Source organism: Mchenga conophoros, linkage group LG12, assembly GCF_057382185.1.
Source record: "Mchenga conophoros isolate Kocher_MC1m ecotype Shallow Benthic linkage group LG12, M_conophoros_male_GT1.1, whole genome shotgun sequence".
Taxonomy (NCBI): Eukaryota; Metazoa; Chordata; class Actinopteri; order Cichliformes; family Cichlidae; genus Mchenga; species Mchenga conophoros.
Window position 1 is genome coordinate 21,283,649 of NC_140537.1, and position 26,301 is coordinate 21,309,949.

At 41.4% G+C, this 26,301-nt stretch overlaps 2 protein-coding genes across 6 annotated transcripts in view; one reads left to right on the plus strand and one right to left on the minus strand.

The window, feature by feature from the left end:
* The window catches only part of LOC146562583 (membrane-associated phosphatidylinositol transfer protein 2-like), a 43,483-nt gene that overhangs the window by 15,176 nt on the left and 2,006 nt on the right, over positions 1-26,301 (minus strand). For 4 of the 5 annotated variants that reach the window (XM_085294475.1, XM_085294478.1, XM_085294476.1 and 1 more), the window contains exons 2-7: positions 9,523-9,765; positions 5,699-5,913; positions 4,837-4,958; positions 4,027-4,260; positions 3,575-3,910; positions 1,156-1,251 (exon numbers count right to left, since the gene is read on the minus strand). In XM_085294475.1, coding sequence (XP_085150601.1) covers positions 1,156-1,251; positions 3,575-3,910; positions 4,027-4,260; positions 4,837-4,958; positions 5,699-5,913; positions 9,523-9,600 — 1,081 coding nt within the window. In that variant the 5' untranslated portion in view covers positions 9,601-9,765. Of the gene's footprint in view, positions 1-1,155; positions 1,252-3,574; positions 3,911-4,026; positions 4,261-4,836; positions 4,959-5,698; positions 5,914-9,522; positions 9,766-10,009; positions 10,208-26,301 lie in introns of those variants that run through there. The other variant, XM_085294474.1, reaches the window with a different exon arrangement.
* Positions 13,188-26,301, plus strand: part of mtrfr (mitochondrial translation release factor in rescue) — a 19,443-nt gene continuing 6,329 nt past the window's right edge. Inside the window, exon 1 of the mRNA XM_085294483.1 lies at positions 13,188-13,336. Coding sequence (XP_085150609.1) covers positions 13,305-13,336 — 32 coding nt within the window. The 5' untranslated portion in view covers positions 13,188-13,304. The remainder of the gene's footprint in view (positions 13,337-26,301) is intronic.

A 26,301-nucleotide genomic window follows, 5' to 3' on the forward strand; every position in this document is an offset into this window, starting at 1 on the left:
TTGCTTCAACATCCTTCTAATTTATTCATTAATATAAACAACCATCCAGTGTTAAACTGGATAAAAATGTCATATTTTCTTTATTCCACTGCAACATTTTTTTTTATTTATAAACCTTCAATGATTTAAATAAAACATGTTAATTAAATACGACAGGTTACACGTGTACCATCATTGGCAAATTCACCTCCTTAGCTTTTTTTTTTCTTCCTTTATTCATTTGCATTAAAAAAAATGGAGTGTAAAAATAAACTTGCATACGCTTTTCTAATCCTTGAGTGATTGTTACTGCAAGAAGATCACAAGAACTTTAAAGACAGAATCCTAAAATTGGAAGCAATCTGAGCCAACTCAATCATTTTCCAGATTTAATTTGTGTACTTGCATCATGTGATTTACAAACACTTACATGTATAAGCTCATTCTGATGCCCTCATTTATTTACCCATAATTAAATAAGTGTTCATAAATCATGACGTTTTAAGCAGGCCATCTGGCTTTTGCTTCTCTCACACACACACACACACACACAAACAATGAATCCATATAAACACGAATACTGTGACACATGTTAATATGAAAAAAAATAATTAGACGTCAACACAATTCATTTTAGTTATTGTTTTCCAGTGACTCATAGTGTCACGAGCAACCTATTAAACTCGGGGTAGGTGGAAACTAATGAATGCAGCAAAATTAGTATCAGTGTAATCAATGACTGCATCGTGCAGAATTTTATTCTCATTCATCATATTGACTAAACGGTGAATTTCAACCTCACACACACACACACACACACACACACACACACACACACACACATTATTCAAAGGGGTTCTTTTATTTCTTTGATGCACCGTGAACTGTGTGAATGTAGTTGGGCAGAGACGATTGTGATTTTTGAACGTGATACTGGGATGAGACACCTCGCTCGTGTCTTCTCGGCCGAACTTATCCAGCAGGAAGAACGGGTGCCGCAGCACACCCACCTAGTTCAACTGTAGCCCCAAAGCATGCTGGGTATCTGGGAAGCTTAAGAACTGATCTGCGATTAAAGAGACGCATTCAAAGGAAATGAAGAAAGGGGAGCCAAACAGGTTAGAAACATTTCACCCAGATTCCACATTTACTTTACAAATCAGAGCAGCAAGTTACCGTGAGCATCGAAGAACTCCTCGTCCGAGCTGTCGTCCGAGTCTCGTGCAATGCTCTGCATCCTCCACTCGGAGATGCTGTGACGTGACGGGCTCACTGGGTGGGGGGTGAACAAGAAAAAAAAAAAGAAAAGAAAAAGGAAGAAACACACAAGCAAGAAATTCACCATTATTTTGGGATGTGCATTTTAGCCTCTGTGTTTCACACACATACACACACACTCAACCACAAAGATGTATTGCACAACCCACCCCCCACCCCTATGAATGACAGACACACACACACACACACACACACACACACACAGTGTTACATAAACATATATCAGTCTCTGTGGTGCATTACTTCATCACAGATGGACTGATTTGTGGTGTGTTAAAGCGGCGGTGTGTTAAAAACAGAGGCCCAGTGCAACAAGAACGAGCTCCAAACACACCAAAATCTTTTCCAGCTGAGGAAAAACAGGCCTCGTCTATCACCTGTCTTCAATCTATGGATTATATATCATTAGGTGGTCACTGTGAGAGGCAGTAAGAGAGGGGCACAGATGTAGCTGTCAGTGCAGAGAGACACAGCAGCGCTGGAAGGGAGGGTCACTCTGAGGAGCATCAGCCTCCTCTGTCCTGTGATGTCAGCACTGTTGCTAAAAATAGCCCTGGAGGGAATAATGGAGGGAGGGAGGGAGGGCAGTTACAGGGGTGAAATGAGGCTCGATGAGAGTCGGGGTCCATCTGGCAGCTAAAGTGAGCGCCACCTTGAAGAAGGGGTGACACTTGAGATGGGTGAATTCAGATATCAATGTTGCTGACAAAAATAACCCAGAGGAGATTCACACAGGGGTGTGAGTAAATATGGTTGAGGAGCAGTTAAAGGAAATTCAGGTGCCTCATAGGAAAGTAAAGGCACAAATAGAGTCTGCACACTTTAAAAGCTGGTTCTGATGCGTTTGCTTTATTAACACCAATTCAAAGGTCTGAGCTCACGGTTTTTCCAATAGAGTCTGGTTACTTCACCTTTGGGTTAACTCTTAGTGTGTATGTTTGTGCAGAGCTGAACCCCCCCCAAAAAAAAAAAAAAAAAAGAAGCGCTATTACTGCACTTCCTGTGCAGCTGTAACCCAAATTCATTCAACCGCAGGTGTGCAAAATGAAAAATGAGACTTCACAGAATCACACAATCCTACTTTAGCTTTGCACCAGCTTGAAGCTTGACCTTACTGACTGAATTCTTCACATACTAGCTTTCTAGTGTGGACGAGTCTGCAGTATCACAGTTTGCTGTGTTCACTTACAGGATATTTGGACTTTGATGTTAGCATGCATAAATATATAAAAGGCAGAAATGAGTCACATGCAAGACTTAACAAATAAGACTTTAACGCACAATGAGATGTAAATACAGTTGTCACAAGAAAGAGTTCAGTACCGTGCAAAAGCCTTGAGCACCCTCGTTTCTTTATATTTTGCTAGGAAAATGGATGCAAGGATTTCCATGCATGTGCAAACACACATGGAAATGTCATATGTAAGGCAAAAACAGAGTTTTTACAATTCTAATGAGCTCGAAAGAAAGAACTCTCTTAGGCAGCTTTTTCATTTCTATAAGTAGTCTTCAGGAATTCTTGCAGGACATTCAAAGCTCTTCTTTGGATGTTGGCTGATTTTTGTTCCATTCTCTGTCAAGATGATCCCACACTGCTTCAATAATGTTGAAATCTGGGCTCTGGGAAGGACTGATAGTGACTGGTTTGTGCTGGATTTTTTTCAATGTTTTTTAAAAAAAAAAAACAACACGACTTTCAGATATTGTTCAACTCCTGAAGATAGTTTTATTTTTTCGGTGTAGTGTCACTTCTTTTTTCCTCAACTTGTCCAGCTTTCGCAGATTGTTTAAGGACATTACTTACCATGTTGAGATATGTCAAGTTTTCAGCTAATAGCTATTCAGGAAACACCTTGTGGGTGTAAAATTTTATGCCTGTCAAACTGTGTTATCTTTGCAATTTTTCGACTAAATGAAGAGGAAGAACTGCTTTTGTGACAGGTTGCCAGTAACGAAGTGCCTGAAAATAGAATCCAAAACTCGTTCTTATCTGTAGACACAACATTGGTTCATCCCTTGAGTTGTTTGCCTTTACCCTTGAATGGCTCATAAATCAGTGTTAAGTGGTTCAACAAACAAAAATACATACTTCTGAAAATAGTTGAGATAAGAACTGGACTGAAAATGAGAGAAAGAGCAGCCAATGACTAAAGAAAACCTCTCCAGGAGGCCTGGAAAAAAAATTGCTTCTTTGGAAGCAAAAATAATGAAATGAGGGGTGGATCAAGACGTTTACACATCACATCAATGTGCCAGCTTCACAAAGTCATACACAGCAGTGATAAGGGTAAATGCATGAAGATGGCATGTTCCTCACCTCCTCTCTTGGATGATCGGGAGGATCGGGAGGAGGTGGACCACTGCTTGGTAAGTATACCTCGTGGCTGCAGAGTTTCTCCTCCTGAGCTGGGAACGACTGCTTCAGCTTCGATACAGCTGATTGCCTCTTTAACCTCCTGGTCTTTGTCTGGAGACGGTGTGCCTCCGTTGGCCTCGGTGGCCTCCTCCGCCTGGCTAAACTGAGCCATTTTCCTGGCCAGGGCCAGCTGGGTTTCCAGCTCCAGCTGCCTGATGTCTTCTATGGTCAGACCATACCACTCATCCTGCCAGCACCAGGCCTGCCGGTGGGCACGCACCATCACCTTTCTTAAACCTAGTGAAAAACAGTTGCAGAACAATAAACCCTCGCTAACACTGTAACTAAATAGGGTATCAGTAAAATGACTTTTTTTTAAAAAAATGCAGGAACATCTGGGACCTTCAACTCACCAACATCATGAATAAAGCGTTCAATCTTTGACTGCATGCCCCAGTAGCGGAACTCCACCTTACAGAGCTTGTAGGCACACATGATGGGGGTCTTGCCTGGGTTATTGTTGTACTCTTCTATCCAGTCGTCCCACAGAGGACCCCTCTGGGTCTTGGCTGACTTGTAAAGCCTCGGGTCTTCCTCTGATTTGTACTCATGAGCGGGGATGGGATCTGTCACTATGTCAATTGGGTCTGCAAAAGGCGATTCGTTTTCAGAGGGTAAGCTTTTATGGACTCAGGTGTTTGGAAGTTGTTGAGGCTTTACTATTACATTACGGTGTGTGCACAAGTGGGTGGAGCAGTAGTTCCGACTTGTATGAGCTTGTGTTTAACAGCTTCAAATTCTTTTTATAACTGGAATTCCAGCTAACACTATAAGATACACAGACACAAGTGATTTAAATAATTACAATAGTGGAACTGAGTCACTGCGTACCCTAAGAGCCATTCCTTTCAGGGCGTTGTTTTCACTGGGAAAGCACACTCATAACCATAGAAAAATAACAGATGCTGTACCATTAAGCTACCACAAGTGGGCCTCATCCACTGCATATCTTAGTAGCAAGAGGACAGACAGCAAAACGCCTTCAGCCTCTGAATGAGGAGATCATTACTTGCTGTATTGATTCTCTAATGCGGCCATATGCCAACACGCAGCCTGAGCTTGCTTTGTATGTGTGCAATTTGAAAGTGAAATTAGCCACATTATTTTATTATCCGAGTTTTATGTTGACACAGACGTTCGGGGCAGACGTCAAATGGTCTCACCAATAGTCCTCTGTCTTTTCTCTGCTGCTGACATGTTGAAGACATCTGCCTGGTTGCCAGTGTCGGGCTTGTAGTATGTCTCAATGTCAATAGAGAACTTCTCCACAAAGGGACAAGTGTATCTAAGGGAGAAGAAATTTAAAAAAAAGAAATGAAACAACTGTCCCAACAAAGCACCAGTGAGTTTTGTGTCTCCCTTCATTTGGACTCATTTTATATTAATAACTCAAGAGCAGAACTATTTTACTACGAGTGACAACCCCATCTTACTTTTGATTATAAAAGACACTTAAGCCATACCCATCTGCTGCATCTGCAGCAAAACTGTCACTAGTTGAATAGATGTGTCAACAGCACTTGGAGTCTATCAATATCCCGAGTGTGCAGTCAAGGGCACATCTCTTTTCAGCACCTTCACATCTTTGTTTGTCAGACCTCACACAGACAAATGGACTGACGCTCTGAAAGTGAGGGGCTGTCAACGTCTGGCTGTCTGGGAGCACTGCTGGCCATGCGCCGATCTGATGGGCTGCCTCGTAATATTCTGACAACTTGTTCATGGACTTTGAATCATCAAATTAATCACTGAATACAATTATGGCAGAAAATATTATCCTCTGCAGAACCTGGGCTAGATTTTTGTCTGTAAATGAATGTAGATCTACCGGCAGCAGCTATGTCACATGCACAAAGCATTTATACTATTAAAACAGTCTGTGTATTTCTACTACCCTGCTTTAAAGAGGTGTCAAGGTTAAAGCTAATGTTACTTTATTGTATCCAAAAGGAGAAAATCCTCCTGTTTCGACACAATGCTGCATTAAAAGTGTCGAGGTGGCCTCCTTACATCACCCAATCTCACCTGGTGCGGGTGTAAGGGTAGGCGTTCCAGGACTCCTCTTCAACCCTCAGTGCCGCTTTGGGCAAGATAGAGCGGAACCAGCTGGGAATGTGCATGCCAATATGGTAGACCTTGTGGGTGTACTGGCCGATCCCGCCCGGTCCATCTGTATACGGCTTGTTTTCTAGGATCTCCACCCCACTGCCTTCACCACAGCTCTCTTCTCTGCTCTTCTTCTGTAAGAGGAATAATGAAAGAAGAAATGCATATTTGCATATTAGTAGAAAAGCACAAAGTGTGGCGATGTTAGATGAAACAACATAGGATCATTTTTATTCTAATAATTTTTAGTAATAATAATTTCACACTAAATCTGGAACTGATGTTTGAGAACAAACAACTAAATGAATGGGATTTTTGCAGAGACAGTGAGGCATCAGTCTGGGTATGGCAACGACACACACAAAATTAATAGCTTCCTGGAAGCACCTCCAGCTCTGAACGGCATATCAGGAAGATCCGAAAAAAAGAATCAGCGTGTGGAGCCACACCTTTTCTGTATTTACATTGCAGATGCACATAAGAGGAGAAGCCGGGTGGAGCCTGCAGCTGCGGCTGTGTGAAGTCAATGGCGCAAATGTCGGGAATTGCTAGAGGACAATTTGTAATTGTGAAACTTGTGAATGAGAAAACATTAAACAGCAGAACATAGTCCAAATGCTGACGACAGACATGAGGACCATAAAAAGTCAGATTTTTGATGTATCATGTTTTTTTTCCTCTTATCAGCAGTTGTTCAGTGTTAGTATATGCAGCTTAACCTTTGTTTAACTGCGTGTTTAGTGCAGCGATGGCATAATAGGGAGACCGATTCCTCCAGTCAGCTGTGCAGAGCGAGGTGATGGAAGCAAACCAGTGAATCAGTGGAGCAGGGAAGAGGAAGCCATGAGGCATCCAGCACACTGGACCTCATTACCTTTGACAGGTCATTCATTAGCAACCCGCCCAGCTCTCAACAACCCAGACACAGCTCCAAAGACACAGCACAGACACCACCACAGCAACGTCAGACCGGCCGTACACTCAACCAGTAGGCGATGCAGAAACTCAGTCACAGCAAGTGAACAGATAATCTCCAGATTACAGTGCATTATAAAAAGCTCACTACGAAAATACAGAACAAAAATACATATCCACTGATGATGAATTTTAAGCATTTTTTAAAAGGAAAAGTCCAACCTACAAACACTACATCCCCGTGTTTGCCTGTCAAAGGCAGAGTCCCTCCTTCTTCCCTTTGTAGCGCTGGGTAATTTTCTCCAGTTCACCAGAAAAAGATCATAAAACACTGGCCAGGGCGTAGCCACTCTCATAACGGGAAGAGCGGGAACAGATAACAAGTTTAAAAATAAAGAAACTCTCAATGTAACGTTATATATTACAAAATACAGGACACTTTATTTATTCACATACAGAGGTAAAGTGTACCTTTGGAGTAAAATAAGTGTAGAAGGAGGTACCTTGATGCCCTCTACAGGGAGTCTCTCATGTAAACAGTTTTGCTTTCTTTAAACAGCCATCAAACTTTTGCGAAGTACTCACACCATGATGGCCTGCTATACATGTTTAGACCCAACTACTATGACAGGATAGGAGTCACATCCTGGCATTTTCCTCTCGCGAGGCGCGTTTCCTGCTAGAGATGCTCCTTTTTGAACGATAACTCCACAGTTGCTTATTCAAAACACGTAGGGCCTGTGTGGATGAATGAGGCTCAATGAGAACTGCTCATATTTAAAATCTCACACTTTCTGTATTTTCTTATTACTGTAAATCTCCCGATTGTGAGAAGAATGTGACAATTACCGATCATATAAGAAAGTGTCATAAGGGGCAAAGGAAAGAACGTGAAAGGAGAGATAGGGTGGGGCGCAGCCTGGTGAGGTGGAGATATGACTAGGCTGTCCTAAGGCCCCGGCTTCGTTTATGAGGCTTTCACAGAGGATGGATTGCAGGCGGGCGGACAGGGCTACATGCTGCGGTTGCCCTGGTAACATAAAGCAATGAAGTGAGGGTAGCCATGCTCCCTTTCCTTCCACCCCCTCTCTCAAATTTCTTCCCATCCCTTCTTCACTGCCTCTCTTTTTATCCTCCATTTCCTCATTCACTCCTTCTCGTGAACAAAACCTGACCACTGGCATGCTGCTGATGTCATGGTTGCCATAGTGACAGAAGCCTCAGCGCACCGAGTCTGTTTAGAGGCGGTTAGGTCAGGGGGAAAGGTAACTATGGGTCAATACAATGTTGGAACTCTTCGTCCTGGGATTTTGTTTACATACTTAAGAGTTCACGCGCAAAGAATTTCTTTAGTAGACTTTCTCACGTGTTCTGCCTTTGTCCTGAAAATATGAAAGGCAAGCAGTTAAAGACTAAAAAAATATATTTATATATATATTTTTTTTCTTAAAGATTAATTAACTCTTCACAAATACAATGAAGGTGAATTATGAGGTGAGGAAGAAGTGTGCCGCAGAGCCCGACATGTGCCGTCTTGAAACGTCTGCTTGCTTTGGGGCATGTCCTCTGAGTCATGTTCCCACACATCTACAACTCAAGCAGACAACCTGTCTGCTGGATACAGCATCGGGAGGACGTTTAGAAAAGCAAGCAAACATCTTTATCATCTGAAAAAAATTAACAAATAAATCTGAAATTCTTTAGAAGACGTACACACTCTTTCTACACTCATTTCAGCTTATGCAGAGAAAACCGGTAACTGGTGAGACCGTTGCAACAACCAAATTCTCTCTCTTATCCTCTCTCAAATACTCGCTCTCTCTATTTGCAATGATGTAATGCAGCTAGTGACACAGGCTGTTTTTAAAGTACACGGCAAAAACAAGGAGAGGCTTTCAGAGTCAATACAGTTGAATTAATCTCTATGTAGCCTTGTTATACCTGTGGGTGGATATTAATTTTAAACAACCCCGTCAACATCCTTATTTGGCTGTAAGATTAACAGCTGGTCTACATCATGAAAGCATCCTGGGCTTTCCTTACCCAAGTCATAAATGCTGAACCTATCCAACAAAGCTGAACCCTGAGAGATGAAGGTCACAAATAAAGCTCAAAAAACCTCAACTTGATCAAACAGGTCTGTAACTTCAGCTTGCTCTGCAATGATCGTAAAACACACATTACGTAATTGTGCAGCTCAAATCCAAACAAATGCACCTAATGCCTAATATGCACATCTCTGAACTATAAATAACACTGTATTTTTACCACAGCCTGAGTCTTGGCATCAATACCTCCTCTGTGTACTGCTGGATTAAGTAAATCTACCTTCATGTACACATGCCATATGAAGAGGATATAATGCTGCACAGCAGAACTAAAGCTATTTAAATGGGCCCTTTCTGCAGGCGCTGTAAACCCTAATGCTCTAACACAGACCCTCCATCTCCAGCTAAGGGCCTGCTTTGACAAATGAAAGCAGTATGTCCATCTCCGTCGCAGCAGTGTGTGTACATGGCGTTTCATCGAGTGCAGAAACATGCGGTCTATGACAGCTTTAAACAGCCAGCTTCAGAGAGTTTAAACTGGATAATCTATCAGCACACAGGCTCTCTTTGTTTAGTTGCTCCACCAACGTCACGCATCATACGACCAATCGTTTTCATCATTGAGTATGCTGTGATTGCACACTTCAAGAACTCCCCGTGTTACTTTATCTCCTCTTTGACTGCTCGTTTTCGTCCCCTCGTTTCTGCGGTTGTTCATTTTTAGTTAGGTGCGTGTGTGTGGGTGAGGATTTGCTGGAAACCATGGTTGTGTTGCCTCACCTGTATCATATAAAGCTGGGCGATGCGGTACTCCTCCACACTCATGGGCATGGGGATGCGGTACTCCTTGATGAGCATGGTGAAGCTTGGAGAAGGGGGATAGGGGGATCAGGGAGGAGATTGACAAGGGAACGGGGGAGGGAGGGATAGAGGGAAAGGGAGGGGGAGAGAGGGAAGAAGAGACTCGGGATGCTCCTATACGAGACTTGTCAAATCACCAGCTGAAGTCCACATTGATGGCTCCTGTGGAGGTGAAAGAAAACGTAAAAAAAAAAAAAAAACTGGGTTATGGGTGCTGCATATTAATGCAAAACATCCCATTTGTAGAGTGTGTTAGTCAAAACATATGGATAAAGTTAACATCTTAAAATTCCTAATGATTATTCCAGATTCAAAAATCAGAAAGCAGCAGTAAAAAATATCAATAACGGGCAAAACCTGTCAGCACACAGACTAAATTCTGAATCTGTCTAACTCTGCTACACACATCGGAGGACAAAGATCCCCTCTCGTGGCTCACAGGCAGATGAAGAAAAGAGCCAAAGTGTCATTCAGAACATATGCTCCGTGTAGTAGACATCTACTCCAAGCATTGGCAATGAAGACAAGCACCGGTGTTGTGCCTCCATCCAGCATCGCAAATCCAAGTAAAGCACTTCCTAGGATAAATACTCCTTCTTATACACAGGCTACTGCGTGTGTGTTTTTGTGTGTAGGTGTGTGGCCAGAGTCTACGAAGAGCACCCATGCCTTGCCGACAGTCCCGACAGCCACCCTTTTTCTTCCAGCGGTCCAGCACCGTCACATGGGGTGCTAAGTTAGCATAAGAGGGATTACAGTAGAGTGGGAGGCATTATATAACAGTGTAAGAGCCCCCCTGTTCATGATCGAGGTTTCACAAATAAGGAATACACAAAGCATTGTTTTCAAACCACTGGGTAGAATAGGGGTAGGTGTGGGCTATACATACACAACGTGTGGGTGGCGTGAGTTGCAGAAGTCTGCTTTGACCGTTAAGGCAAGAAAACAGCTCTCCGAAGCTAAAAAAGTACAAAACAAGATCACGCCTATGCAGCACCATACTGCACTGTAGTGGAAGTTTAGCTAAATAACTGTCACAGGCATTATCTCCTTTCCAGGTTATGTTTTCAAATTCTCAAACTTGGATATTTTAACAGCAAAGATTTAAAGGTGTACTTTGATAAAGCACTTATTTGAGTCAGTTGACCCTGAATCCTCTCTTAGTTACTCTGCAATAGGCATAGGCTGCTCAGGGTTTCTCACGAGTGTATCTTCTTCTCCCTTCATAGACCAGTCTGCATTTAATCATTAGTTACTATTAATCTCTGGCTCTCTTCCACAGTGCATCTTTTATCCTGTCTTTCACCCCTTGCCCCCAACCAGTTTGATTCTGCCAGAGAATTCTTCCTGTTAAAAGTTAGTTCTTCCTTCCCACTGTCCCCAAGTGTTTGCTCATTGGGGGTCACTGGATAGTTGGGGTCTTTACCGTGCCATATAAAGCACCTTAAGCGAGTGTAATGATATAAATAAAACTGAGTTTAACTGAAATTTAAGATAAAGTTCAGCCTGTTTTCAGATAGGTCAGGTGAAAGCACATTAGGCAGGATCTTAGTTATGCTGCCGAGGAGACTATAGTGCACAACACCATCCTGACGCTGCTGATTTAGCTATTTAGCCAAATGTGACCACACAGTCTTGCATAACCTTAATATTTACCAATTTCTGAACTATGGAAGCTATTGGACCTTGCTCAGGAATGCGTCCATTCTGTTTAATCACTCTAATCACATCAATATCCCCCCTGCGTCACTTATCCAACAAACAAAGGCCAGGTTTGGTCGAACCAACAGACCCATTCCCTCCAATGATTGAATGTTTGAATGCCGCTAAAGAAAAGCTTTTATCTATTGACTTTACTGAGGCTGGAAAGAAGACGCAGCCTGACCGACTTCACATCTGGAACAGCAGCTGTTTACTAAAATATTAGGAAGTGTTCTGCTTCTATACATTTTTTTGTGATTTCTTTACAGTGAAGAACAAAGCATTGACAAAATCAGAGCAGAACACCACATTTTGCTGAAAATAACTGCACTCTTGGGGGGATGCTAGAATAAAACTAGGCTACATGGAGAGGCCCAGAGGAAAGCCTGCAGCTCTGGAGCCCAAGGAGTCTTTAGAAGTTAATCAATAAGGATAAGCACTTTGCACTAACAGCCTCAAAGTAACATTTACTCCAAGCATGATTTAAAAATCTGGCAACACTGTTAATGCAGATGCATTTATTGATGCAAGAAATGAGTCTGAGTATTTTCTCTTGACCACAGATTATGGATGTATTAACTGTACTGATCTGGAGGTCATTCAGTCTGACAATGATAAGACTACTTCTTTTACTGTCTGCTGTCTACTATTGCTTTATGAATCAAAGTTCAGCCCCCAACGGCCAGCCTACACACACACGGAAGTGACAGCAGGTATGCAAATACCACAACAAGGACACAGCAAACAAACAGAAAGCAAGAAAAATCAGTAGGCAGCTCAACAGAGGGACCCTGTCCACCCAAAGCAGAGCTCTGTCCGACAGCATGTGTTCAGAAGCTGTTGTGATGATGCTCTGCAGGGATTAGCAGCAATACTGATGCAGGTTAGTTATGTCACTATTCTGCAGGATTACAGCAGTATTGCTACTGGTGAGCATTGCACAAAGCAACCATTCCCCACCATCTTGATTACTCAATTAAATTCAGTCTTTAAAAAAAAAAAAAAAAAAAAGTAACATACAAGCTAAATTCTGTTTTGTGCACATAATGAAAGTAAGTACTCGTATTTGGCTTAAGTCTGATTTTATATACCAGCAAATGTGAGTCATATTTATGCCTTGTTGGGCAGAAACTAGGAAGTTATTTCCACCCTCTATAATCTGCGGTTCCAGCTTAAAATATGTTTTTCCTTCTTCTTCAGTAAAACGTTTGGTTTCAGTGGAAAGCTTATGCACCACTTTCCAGCACCTGTCTCCTCTTGTCCGGCTGCAGTTGTGTAAACTCAGTGAAGCAACAATCTCACATGGACACACCCAAACTTTATACACATTTGACAGCATACATCTTGTATTGTATATTTATGTATTGTGTCTGCGGTTGTATTGACTACACATTATAAGGCCTCCTGAATTAGCTAATTTAAGACCGGGTGACTGTTCCACAAATACAGGCATTACGTTTCACTGCAGATAGAAAGCTTTTTTTTTTTTTAAATAAAAAAATAAAAAAATAAAAAAATAAAAAGGAAAGTCTTTCCTCCTGCTGGTTTAAACCTGTGATTCTCCAACTTTCATTTTTGACTGATGCAGATGCAGTGCACAGCACAGGACCGGTAATGTACGATTCACCAGCAGACTCGAGAGAGTACTGGCACCATGCTTGACCCAGAAAAAAAAGCACTCTCACACACAGAGCTTAAAAATAGCCTGGTCACAATAATCCAAGCATACGCAAGCAGAGTGCTTGACGTTGTTTGTGCAGAGAATATGCTCATTCCCTTCTAAAAATACTGTCTCTGCCCCCCTCTAGGCAGTGACGCAACAGCAGCACAAGCCCATGCACAGCGCTCATCACAAAGCAGCCCCCAATGTTCCTGCTCCTGTTTCGACAAAGCTGAAGACAGCGATAGCTACAAGACACTTTGAGTGGGATTGCCTTTTGTACCTCTTCCTGCTACCGTTTCGTGATCCTGTGCGGCCGGCATACACCCTGACGTGCACAATGCTACATCAAAGTGTGATGAGCCATCGAAGGTATAAAAATTTTTTTTTTTAAAATGCAATCCTCCAGGCAGGAGTGTTATTGTACCAAGTGATTCATTTTTTCCTTTTTCAAAAGGTGAATTAGACACTAAAAATCAGCGTCAATACAGAAACGTTCCAGGTAACATGATGAATAATACAAGAGGAGCCATAAGGGTGACGCCTTTAATCATGGCTACATCTGTCTGGCTACAAAAGCCTTTCTCAACAAACAAGTGTGGAGAGCGCTGCACATCTGGTTACGTCTAACCACTGATAAGTGACATAAACAGACGAAACCTGCTTACTCCACAGAACACAGACCAGCATATCCTTCGGGTCGATTGCTTTGACATAAACATGAAATGTGCCTTTCACTCTTGGCTTTCCTTGCCACTCCACACTGTCCTTCACTCTCATAATGGAAAGTGGCATGACTTAATCTGTCCAAAGACATGATATATGCACAGTAAACAGACAGATCCCCAGGACAGAGAGCAGCAGCTGGGCCTTGCTGTCAAACACGGAGCAATACCGAGAGGGCAGTGGTGACTCACTGGAGGCTTTTCCCAAAGGCTGCAATGGTGGCGCTCCTTTAAATTTAGCAGTGTTTTATAGAGCACAGTGCTGAGGCTGCGCACCAGAGAAGGCGGTAAATTCCAGGGATCGGTGGCTCACGTGACCGTTAAAATACAAGTGGAACATATTAGCCTCCCGGCTTGCCTGAAATACAGCAGATCGGTTTCACACTGTTGCTCTCGTATCACAGAGGCAACCTCGGTTATGGCAACTGCCTCAGCTTGTGATAAGAATCCTTGATTGAGTTGATGGGCTTACCGACCAATCCAGTTAAAATGTCAAGAGGCTTAAGACAAATGTATTCGTGCTGGGCCGTAAACGCACACAAATGAGGGAGTTTACCATCCATCTACGAGCCTAAAGAAGCCTTTGGGCTTATTTCGAACTCTAACTTCAGTCTCAAACATACTGAGATTATAAGGTGAAGGGTCTAATGAGGGCAAAGAATGAAGAGTATTTATCAGATAAACAGTATTTTTGTGACAATACACCCAATTTACACCCAACAAAACCCACCCCCTTTAGGCACCAATAAAGAAATTTAATAAAACACACACACACACGCCGTGTTTTACCTTGCTTGATTTCAATACAGCACTGGAGTAGTGAGCAAACATTGAGCCTCTCTCTTTAATGAAAAAGCCTTTTTTTTTTTTTTTAATATGTGACACCACACAATGCACAGCTCAAACAAAAGCAAAGCAAGAGCATTATGATGGTTCTTTAGTTAGCCTCAGTTTAAAAGAAGTCTGATGCTGACTTAAGATGAGAGAATCAGTTTCATATGGAAAAACAAAACAAAGTGTGAGTAATCACCTTTGGAAGCCGTGTTATAAGCTGAAAAAAAAAACCAGTATAATCTTGTAAAAATAAAGGGGCCAAATAATGGTGAGTCATCTTGTTCTTATACAGTAAATACAATGAGCGCCGTATGCATTCTGAAACATATCCATCACCCTTTCCCGTCCCTCAGGTCCACAATCTTCCACAAACTATGAAGGTGGGAAGCACAACCTGCCCTTGTTCTTTACTCATCATCACAGCACAAGGGGAAAGCTAAAAATACTTGACACCCTGTGAGCATCTCCTGCATTGTGTTCCTCCTCCTCCTTCTCGTCCTCTACCTCCTACAGTAGCCCTGCAAGTATGATCTGCTTCTAAAAATGAGCCTGCACAGGGAGGGAATGAACGAGAGCAAAAAGAAATCGAGCTCAGGCACAGCTGAACATGGTGTCGTGAAACTGCAGTTTGATTACCACAGAGAAAGGGATTTGTTAACACGAACAAACAAATGAATAATCTTCTATTAACTGTGAGTTTTAGTTTTAGTGTGTATACCCACTTGGAAGATATCTAAAAACAAACAAACAAAAAAAACCAATATACATTTAAAGAGTGTCATAACTGCTCATTTGATGTGAAAAGCTCTCCTTGTGCAACATACAGAAGAATTAGATATTAGAAGAAAGCCACACCTGTTGCAAAGATATCTGCCATTTTTGCAAGATCTCGAGGTGAACATGATTTTAATCTAAAGCAGATCATCTAATTTAACAGAGTGCAGGAACCACTGGAATATAGGTTTTACATTTGACACCCGCATCATGTAATTAAAATTCAAAAATAAATAAATCGGGTGCTTAGTGATCGCTGAGAACTTTAAGCCCCTTTAATAATTGGAGCCATTGTTTTCTTATGCCTCAGTGGTGCTCGTCAACGCCACAGTGGTCCAAAATGGGCCCGTTGCATACCAACACCATCTCTAACCAACCCCACGCTTCACTCAGAAATCCAAAATTAGATGACCTTATATGAAAATTGCACTTGGATTAATCAGTTACGTGCCAAGGTTAAACGAGGATCTTCCCTTGCTGTCATTCTCTGAAAGTGCTCAGCGAGCCTAAATGAGCTGCGTAGAGAGAGCGTGTTATATAACTCAGCAGATACAGAAAAGGAAAGCGTCGCTACGCTCGCATTTTGCCCATTCCATTAACTAATTCATGTAGCCCAGCAGACCAAAAGGAAAGGAAATGCTTTGGTGCATTTAGACAATCTCTCCAAAACATTCTCATCAGTCACTCTTCGAGTGTTTGGCAGCAACAAGACGCTGATTCAAATTAAGGCCTTCTTGCTAATGTGGAGACTATTGCAGAGTGCATGCTTACCAGTGCCACAAAGGCTTGGACGGATAACAACAAATGAATTTCCATTATCACTGCCACTCTCTGTCTCTCACAACAGTGAGAAGCAGCTTTGGTTATGTGGCATACGACAGCGCTGTGGCTGAGATTCATTACTGCGCTAACACCTACACTATAACTCTATAAAAGAATGTGGGCACATGCGTGTGTATCGCAACCTGCAGAGAGGAAAGTGAGCGCTTGATATGAAGCGTTTAAAAAGACGCTGAAACATCTGCAAACTGCAGAAGCAGCAGGGCTACGAGTAAAATATTTATCAGTTGTGATAGACAACAAAGGTCGTGGTCACTGCAAAAGTATAGAAGCATATAAAGCTTAAAGGCAAGTGTAAACAGAAATCATTGTGCCTTGCCTGGGGTCTATTTTTAGTCTCTCACATTTAAAAAGAAAAAAAAATGCAACATTCTGTTTTTTGAATGACAATGTCACAGAAGAGAAAGAAAATGCATTACACTCAACAAAACTTGAGAAGAAAAATATTTTGCCTTAGGCCAAAATGTATTTTCTTTCCTGCCCCTTTATCCTCTCCATCATTGCTTGAACAGGGGGTTACCATGGAGACACAGAGGGGCCTTTCCTTATTGGTTGCCAAGATGAAGTCAGAGTGACGGGGGAAAGTAGAGACCAGACGCTGCCGGGGCTGATACTGGTTTCTCCCGTTTCCCCTGTCTCCACTTTCACTTTTGTCGGTCTCTTTTCCCTCCTGCCGCAGCTCATTTCCACGGCAATCTGCTATAGAAGCCTCATCGATTCATACAGCAACCCGAAATATCTGCAACTGTGTCAGCATGCAGGATTTAAATGTGGCCCAAAAAAACAAAAACAAAAACAGAAAAACAAAACATCAAATAGCCAAGAAAATTCACGATAAGACTTGAAAATCCTTACATGCTGGTTCAAGACTAGTTTCCTTCTGCGTCTACTGTACTATGCTTAAAATTAATAAAAAAAATTAAATAGACACGCATGTTACTTCCTGCAGCACATCAAGGGTTGAAAAGGTGGCCTATACCCTGTCAGTTTAATGCTAGTTCTCTTTGTGAAGTTTAAAATTAACCAAGTAAACCACTGACAGATCCTCTTTCAAAAACAGCAGTCAGTTACAAGAAAGTGGAAAGAAAAACAAACTCTCTGTGCCAGCTTCACACACTAGCTTAGAGGAAAGTGGATCCGAAAACCTCTCTGTGAATCGAGGACACAGAAACTAAAAGTGTGCAAAGTTGAAATGGTGTACCTACTAAAACAGACTGGTTTTGAATGTTATGACAGTTTAATCCCTCACAAGCCCCTCACATCAAACTAAAGTCTTATTTGGCCAAGTGCATAAAGTCCAAGCAATTCACAAAAAAGGGAGGACAAATCTGATCTCAACTCAATTATCGACACCAGTCTCAGTCGGTGCTTTGGTCTGTATGCCAACCTTGTACTTTCTGGGTTACAACTCAAATCACTGAATCATCACCTTCAGTGTGCGTCACTGCTCATTTCAAGGTTACTGTGCATAAAGCACATTTAAAAGGTCAATGATAAGAAAGCTGCTCATAAAAAAAGCCCAAGGTTACAGGCTGCCCTTTGGTGAGATACCTTAAACCCCTTTATGTAGCACAAATAACGCAGCCTTCCAAAAAGTGCTCTACCCACTCACCAAAGAGTGAAGCAGCTTCTTCTACTGACCATAAAAGGCCATTTTCAAAGATGCTCTTGGTAAGTGTCTGTGGCTAACACTGCAGCGGGTTGTGAGGTCAGCTTTCCAGCCTTGTGGAAAGCCTGGTTATGGGATTTTCTTATCAGAGCAAGGGCTATAAAAAAATAAAAATAAAAAATAAAAAAAACCCACAAATTCTCTAACTTCTCCCTTTCTCTCTCACACAGGCACACAACTCTGAAAGAAGGAAGACGTGGCACTTTGTCTGCCACGTAAGAACGGGCAATACAGAGAGACCGCCCGAAAAGAAAAAAGCCTGTACAGTGAGAGCAAAAAAGTAAGCGTGAGACGCTGAGTTAGGGTCCAAAGGGGTCTATTTTTAGGTTCAGAAAAATCAGGTGTCTCTGACCAGTGGAAAAGAAAGAGGAACATGGGTAAAGTGACATGAACCAGCGCTGCTGCTTTCATTTTACGAAGTCCATGTGACTCAGAGCGCTGCGAGGGCTCAGGGCAGAACCAAAAAAAGGAAACAGATATAAAATGGCACTTGTGCATCATACTGATGTAAAAGCTGCAGAGATAAATACTTACATTTCTAAAATATGTGAAATAAACATGGCTGACTCATAACTAATGTGGAGATAGAATAAGGAGGCGTGAAAAAGTCCACTGACGAGCACTTTCTTAATGGTGAAAGCAGCATTTCTAATTCACAGCTGACTGTGATCCTTCGTCGCTCGATTTACTTTCCCTCCCAGAAGCAGATCGTTCTGCCTAAGAGCTAAAAGGTTTCCCGGCACAGAGAGCATGTGCCAGACTGCCTTGATATCCCTTCATCTACAAGGTTGATGATTATGGCCAGGAAAAAAAATAAAACATGCCAGCCCTCTTAGAGGATGTGCATAAACTCGATTTATCTTCCAGGAAAAATAAAGCTCGAGAAAGGACACAGGAAGGTGGACGATTTCTATAAAAAGACTTCGGCTCTTCTTTGGAGTCTGCCCACACTGCGAGAAAAACTTGTGTCCAAATGAAGGAGGACATGGAGCAGACGCGTGCAAAGCGTACGCCTTTGTCTCATTTCCCAGACAACGCCACTGTAGGAGCATTAGCAATGATATGCCATTCATCAGCCGGCTCATCAGGGATGCGTGGGGACAGGTTGTACCCCTGTTGTCCCTGTCAACAGCTCAACACCAGCATTAGCATCACCTGTTTTGTTTAAGAGAGCTGAGGGTGGGAGAGCGAGATGGGAAAAAAAAAAAAAAGGACAGAGTCTGCGGAGCTCGAAGTGCAGGGAAAACACAGTGTTCCCTTCAGTGCTTGGCCAGCACCCAGGTACATGATGGAAGCTCATCTGAAGTACTCTCATGATGCGTGATTGTCCGCTCAAGATGAATTAAAAGAAAAATTAGACCTTGAAATAACCAGCCAGCTGGCAATGTGTCCCTATGCTCCCATCAGAAATTGTAAGAGATGTTTGTTTTTTGTTTTTTTAGGAGTGCATCAAATCCCTGCAGGTTCCTGAATGATTGAAAAGGCACAGATGACAGCATTTAGTTTCTGGTTAGTGAAATTGACTGAATATCCTTCGGGATGCACTGCAAAATCTTTTGCACGACTTTAAAAAGGGACACACAAGCTATTATGAACATACGATTGGAAAATGATTGTATTTATCTCAAACGGTCGGTGAGGAAAATGGATGATGACAAACCCTCCAGTTTTACAGAAAAAAGTATAATAAGAGTATATGTGTAAGTAGTATATAAATAATTGCTGGATTCCTTTCTGTGATTAGTGACCTCATTTGTTGCCTGAATAAAAAATAAATAAAAAAGATTCTTCATTTAAAGCCTCTGGGGCACTTACCCACTGAAACCATGAGAGCTCTGCGTTAAGTCTGCATTGCTGCAGACGTGGCCTTAGGTAATTAAATATCCCTCATAGTGCTGTGAGATTAAACATGGTTTTACAAATAAAAGCAGGGGGAAAAAAAACAAAAGCGAAGATAAGTACAAAAGGGTAACCCAATACGACTGATACAGGAAATAATTTTACATGAAACCAGAAGAATGCAGAATGTGGTATTTTACACATCTTGTTTATTTATTCGTGAACAATTTCTTTTAAGTTTTGCTTATTTTTTTTGGGGGGGGGGGGGGGGGGGGCACAGATCCTACTCACACAACAAAGAGTAAAGTCGCTGGAATCACATTCCTCCTCATAACTTTACGCGCCCATGGGGCCTCTTGCACTCATTCACCCCCCAGGCAACATCATTTAAGTGTGTGAGAGTTTAGTGCTTACACCATAAGAGTGGAGACTGCGGGGGGATAAAAATTGTTACAGCATAGTACTGGGATATTATATAAATAAAAGGTTAACCAAAATATTGATATTTTATTTTAAAAAATTTTTTTTTAAAAACTCAAGAATACTACAAATAAGAAGGCTCATCTCATGCACCACCATCCTCAGATAACGTTAGCCTAACATTGAACACGCTTAGCTTGACAAAGATACATCCTAAGTGAGAGCTAGCTAATGGCTCAGTCACAGAAGTAAGTAGGACAGGAATTTCCTTGCACCTACCAAAAATAAATGCATAAATAAAAACTTTTGGTGAGTAAATATTTGCCCAGAGTTTGAGGGTGTTGCACACTCTCAACCACTTTTAATCGCAAGCCGACAGGAGGCAGAAAGCCTGCCTCCTATCAGACCAGTTGCAGTGTCACTTAGACTGACTACAGTCACTCTTGCAGAGCTCGTCAAAGGCTGACAAATAGTTGCAATTTAACTTATAAAGACTGATTGCTATCAGCCTGAATGCGTCAATAAGCACAACTTGAGGGGACTCGACTGGCTGCCAGCTGGTCGTTTTCTGGTTGTATTCGTGCAGAACAGGAAGGCTGCCGAGCACATATTTAACAGTTAAATGTGAATATCTGTCTAAGTAGACAGCAACAGATGAGTACATTTCAACAATTTGTCAGATATTTGCTGTATTATCAGAACCAGATTGCAATTAATTGCCAATTTAAGACTGACATTAGACTGATGGCAGACTGTCTTATGGTAACATTTATGGCAGGTTTTAGCGACAGTGTGCTTAACAATCTCATTTTGTAGCAAAACAAAAACAAAAATTATTGGGTAAAACAGATTGACCAAGTTTAACTTTGTTTAACTTTGAGTATGTAATTTGCAGATGAAAAAAGCTGATAAAATGCAATATGTGTTACTGCATACTGCAAAATTTTATATTGCAATATTATTGTACTGTGAGCGCAGTATTGTGTAGTATCTGGCGATTCCCACTTCTACCAAACAGTGTGCATTAAAGTATGGTTTTTTTTTTTTTCCACTTCTTTTGCTAGGTGTGTCAAAAACATCACCCAATCACCTGCCATGTATATATAAACCCCACCATGCAAACAGTAGACCAGCTGCCATAGGCGCAATGCTTGAGTAACATAACAGTGTTCAGTGCACAACGAATTTAAGTCAGAGAGAAAAATGTAGGCAAGGAGTACCGATAACAGGTCACAACATATCGCACAACACCAGAGCATGTCAACAAAGGGGTGCCGAAACTCCTTGAAAAGTTACTGTGGTGATTGCACTGTATTTAAGGTCAGTTTTGCAGTACTATACACGCAAATTTTTCTGACATTTTATTTGGCTATTTCCAAAAATACTCTTCAAACCGCGCGTTAATCAGTGCAGCAAATACACAGGAGTCAGTGGACTCCATCTACATCCGATCATGAATTTGTTTCAGTTAAGCGTCACCCAGACATCATATCAGTACAAAAACAATCACTGACATCATCATCATCCTTCATGAGTACTAAAATCACCACCCTTTCTTAAAACAAAAAACAAACAAAAAACCCTCATCTTTAAAAGTCAAGTCCCCATTTAGTAAAATATATTTATTTGACAAACCCACCTAGAATAACAGCTGAGGGCTAGTTAGCTGCTAACCAAACAGTCATGTCCTCTCAGACAATAAACAAAGACCACAGGATATTTTAAAGAGCTTCCTTGTTAAAGATCAGACACTTAACAGGACTTGTACTCAACTAATAAAATCCCCTCCTGTGCCGAATGTACAAATATAAAACGGTCTCTAACAATGGCCAAAGAAATTAAACTAAAGAGGCACGACTCTGTTCATGACAAACATCATGACAACCACCATAAGGGAAAAGACTTTAGAATATAGAGTCTGAGATTTAAAAAACAAAACAAAACAAAAAAAAACACCAGTTTGTTGGGTGAACCGTGTTTAATGCTTTTATTATCTTTCTTTAATCTTATTTGACCAGATGAAATCCCACGTAACATGCCAAGCTGCAAAATAAATTGACTTTTCTAATGCTAACAGAAAGCTGGCCACTGCAACTACAATTCAGCAGTGAGCTCCAGAGAGAGTATATGCACTGAGTTTGACCATTTTAAATAGTGAATAAAATAAATGAGGAAGTCGGGGAAACCGCAAATCTACAGCTGCATCCTTTTAACCATTATATGAGATTATACTGCTAACTTGGCTTTGGTAAGAGTGGCAGTAATTGCGTTATGAGGTGGGTGGCAGGTCTACATAAAAAGCAGAGACTTTACCTCTTCCTCTGCTTAAAAAAAGAAAAGAAAAAAAACAAACAAATTGGAGAACTGAAGAAACAGTCCGATATTACACAACAGCTCGGTTTTTGGGGATTTTTCTCTCTTTGAAAAACAAGTGGCAATGCAGCAAGTGGGTTAAGAAAACATCAGATTACACAAACCTGTAAAGTCAGTGCACGCATCTCCAGAGCAACATCTAAAGACGCACCGTTTGAATATTTAACCTTATTAGCCGCCGCTCGCATCGCTCCTTTTGCTGTACGAACCTGTCGTTTCTTTCCTCTTCCTGTGCCAGTGATCTCATCCGATAATCAGCTCAAACGGTACACACGTGGAACCAAAAGATGTGGTGAGCAGCAGCATACGTCATTCAAACTTACACTGGCAGGAAATGCATCTTTTCTTCCTCGCTCCACTAAATTCAGTTACTTAATGACTGTATGCTTGTTTGTCATCTTATTAACGGCGGGATTATTGACTTATGCTGCAGGACAAACTCCAGCAAACCGAGGGTTAATGTGGGAGCACGGGCGATTTGCCACATGGAAGAACACACGCACACACGCACAAAAAAACCAAATAGATACCACACCACTATGAATACTCAAACAAGGCTGGGGACACATGCTCGAAAGCTACAGGCTCCTCTATCAGGAATTTTCCACTCCACCGTCACTCAGATATACAGCATACATTTGCAGTGTTTCCTCCTGAGCATCAGGAGGTTGTCAAGCTGTATAATGTTAGTGGAGCAGTGCGTAATTTGAGCCTTGGAAAAGAGGCGGGAGCAAATATTGGCACGGATATGAATTTTTATCATTCTTCAATTAGCTCATCGCAGTACCCCCCCCCTAGAGCAGGGTGATATGGCCAAAAATATTTATCACGATATATATTTGAAAATTTGCGATAACGATATAACTGACGATATAATTGATGCGAGACAAAATACAACTCCACAACATTACTAGCGCAAAAAGACAACCTTCCATTTATTTTCACGTAAACAAGAAAGCTGGTTTTTAGGTACATTAAAGCTTTATAAAAATGTAACAGTGCAAATGCAAATTCCTTGCTGAAAGTTTAACCCAAAGGCATTTCCAGTAGAAATGGGCTGACATATCCTGAGCATAACCATGTATAATATCCACTGAAGTTAAAAAGAGGTGCTTTGCAACATTAAACTGCAGTGTGCAGTACGCATTTTTCGGACCATAAGGTGCACGGGATTATAAGGCACATTAAGCGAAACAAAGCAGTCAGATAAATCAAACTTTATTAAACTCATTCTTCTTGCTTCCTCCACTTCTGTACCATTGATTCATTAATGTTGAATTCTCTGGCAGCTGAGCTATTCCCATGTTGTTGCAGTATATTAATGACTAACCTCGTATTGTGGATGGATTATCTCAGTTGTTCTCCTGACTGAAGTTTGGTCCGTTTACAGCATCCTGCCATGCGATTGCATTTGTCTCTAACCATGAAGAACCTTCACGTTAACTTTTATAAGTGGAAAAGTGTTAGTGTTCGTCCTCCAGCTTCACTGTTTATGTTATGCTAACATAGCTGTGTCGCTAGCGATCACGTATCACATCATTATATACCAGCTAGCCCAACTTCAGTAACCCTACAAACGTCACTGCTGTTTAGTTTCCTGTCTTCATTTATGTTGGAAGTGATAGCAGAGCTGTACGTTTGAATTTTTTCAGAAATCTCTCAGTCAGAACATGCTATATCATGCTTAGGTAACTAGCGAAACTAGCGAGCTAACTTCCGCTAGCTTCCTGCTAACTTCTAACTCCGTTAAATGTAATAACTTTTGTTTTCATGGATGCCTGGAAGTTAAACTTTATAGTTACACCTGGTAAAGCAGCAATGCTGATCGTTTTATTAAAGATCAAAGAATTTAGACAGTTTTCAACTCTCAGTGATGCTGCAGTGTTGTTTGACCTGAAGTCAAATATACGGAGTTTGGGACCCAGATTACTCCCAGATTTAAGAGCATCTTAGTCCGACAAATACGACAATAACAACGGCCGCTTGCATGTTCTGCAAAAAAATGTGCTTTGTTGTGTATCTGATGGACAAACACCAAACCAGTTGGAAGTTGCACCATTTTTACAAACCAACAATCGGCCATGTGCGTATGAAAACAAAGGCACTGCGCATGCGCGTTTTACTCCCATTCTATCGCGATATTTCATTTTCCTATCGTTGCCTAACATTATACCGGTATTACCGTGAACGGTATAATATGGCCCAGCCCTACCCCCCCCCCCTTTTCCACCCCCCTCCTTTAAAAGCAGCACCAGAACTGCTTTAATTCAACAACAAGTTGTGAACAAGCCACACAAGAAATCACAACTGTACAGACAATGGGCTGATTCACAATCACCTCCACTCTTTCTCCTTCGGTGCCTCTGTTTGTGTGATGTGTTATATTTAAGAGAGGCACCTGAGAGTAAAAGAGCTATCAGGTTTCAGAAGCCTGTCAACCGCTCTCTCATAGTCTCTCTGTCTCTGTGAACGCTCAGAAACACATCAGTAATTGTGCTTCTCGTCTAAAAAAGAAATGGATTAAAACCTGAAAATAATATCTGCAGGTCTGTGTACAAAACAAGCTTCACAAAACAAACAACCCCCCATAATTATATAACAGTAATAACTTTTACATATTCACTGGGCTACAGCTGCATATGAATTTGTCATCCAGGAGCTGCAACTCTGGGTTTTCAGCAAATAACTCATACAATATTTATACTTAATTAATATTTAAAGTCCGTTAAATGACTTTGTTACTTCAAATGTTTGTGAAATGAGATTCTGGAGGTGCTTTTCTGCGGGAAGGGAAACGTCAATTCTCAGTGTTAAATGTGCTCATAACAACTGAAGCAAATTTAAATATTAAAAAAAAAAAAAAAAAAAAAAAAGCATGCGCTAGAGTCCACTAGCGATCACATCACAATGGAACAACAGAAGCCAACGCCCATCTATGAACATGGCTTTCATTTTTGACGTCAGCTACACACACACACGTACGGTTTTGTGACTACTGCTTACACATTTCTGAAGCTACAGTGGTGACGCAAATGTGTAAACACCACCCAGAGTCCACTGTTTGAGCTACGTTACACATCTGTATGTAAACATTTGTGACTGTGTTTTTTTCATACATCCACACAGACTTAGAGAGCCAGTTTCCCAAAGATGGATTAAGCCTAGGCTGACATTATAAGCACATTTCAAAGTGAATATATCTAGAAAAAGCAGCTTAATCCTTTTCAAGTAAACCTGCCCAGGTACTCTAAATTACCTTTTTTTGGTACATTTTCCAAAATAGATGTCTCAGAAGCCCATTTTGCAGGAGTTAACCAGTTTGCCTTTTTCAAAAGAGGTAAACATGGCACCAAACTACCAGTACAGTCATTAACATGTTACTTGGTCTCAGTGTCAACACTCACAGATGTACATATATACTCCCAGCACACATCTATGTAGACAGGTTAGGACTAATGAGAATTTGTGAGCTCCTGTGAGCTGTCTCAAAGACATTTTTAGTCTTGTCTCTACCTTTCAGCATGTCTGCAATGCTGCAGAACCTGCTTGAGGGAACTACCCACAATTCACAGTGTACTAGTTACAGGAATGTGGAAGAAGACAGGAATCAGTCAAGACAAAAGATGCATCCAGCATGAAGTCTGTGCAGGTCTTTGCTCTTATAAAAGGCAGAGATGGTTTTTTGCCAGGATGAAATGGGATTTTTTTTTTCTTTAAAAAACAAAAAAACAAAATAACCCAAAAAACAAAAACACAGTATTGTGCACTTCTTCCGCTGAGCACGAGTCCCCATGCAGTCTTGTACTCGTACTCTTGTACTTGTATTTTTAATGAGCAAACAGGTTATGCAAACAAACAGAGAG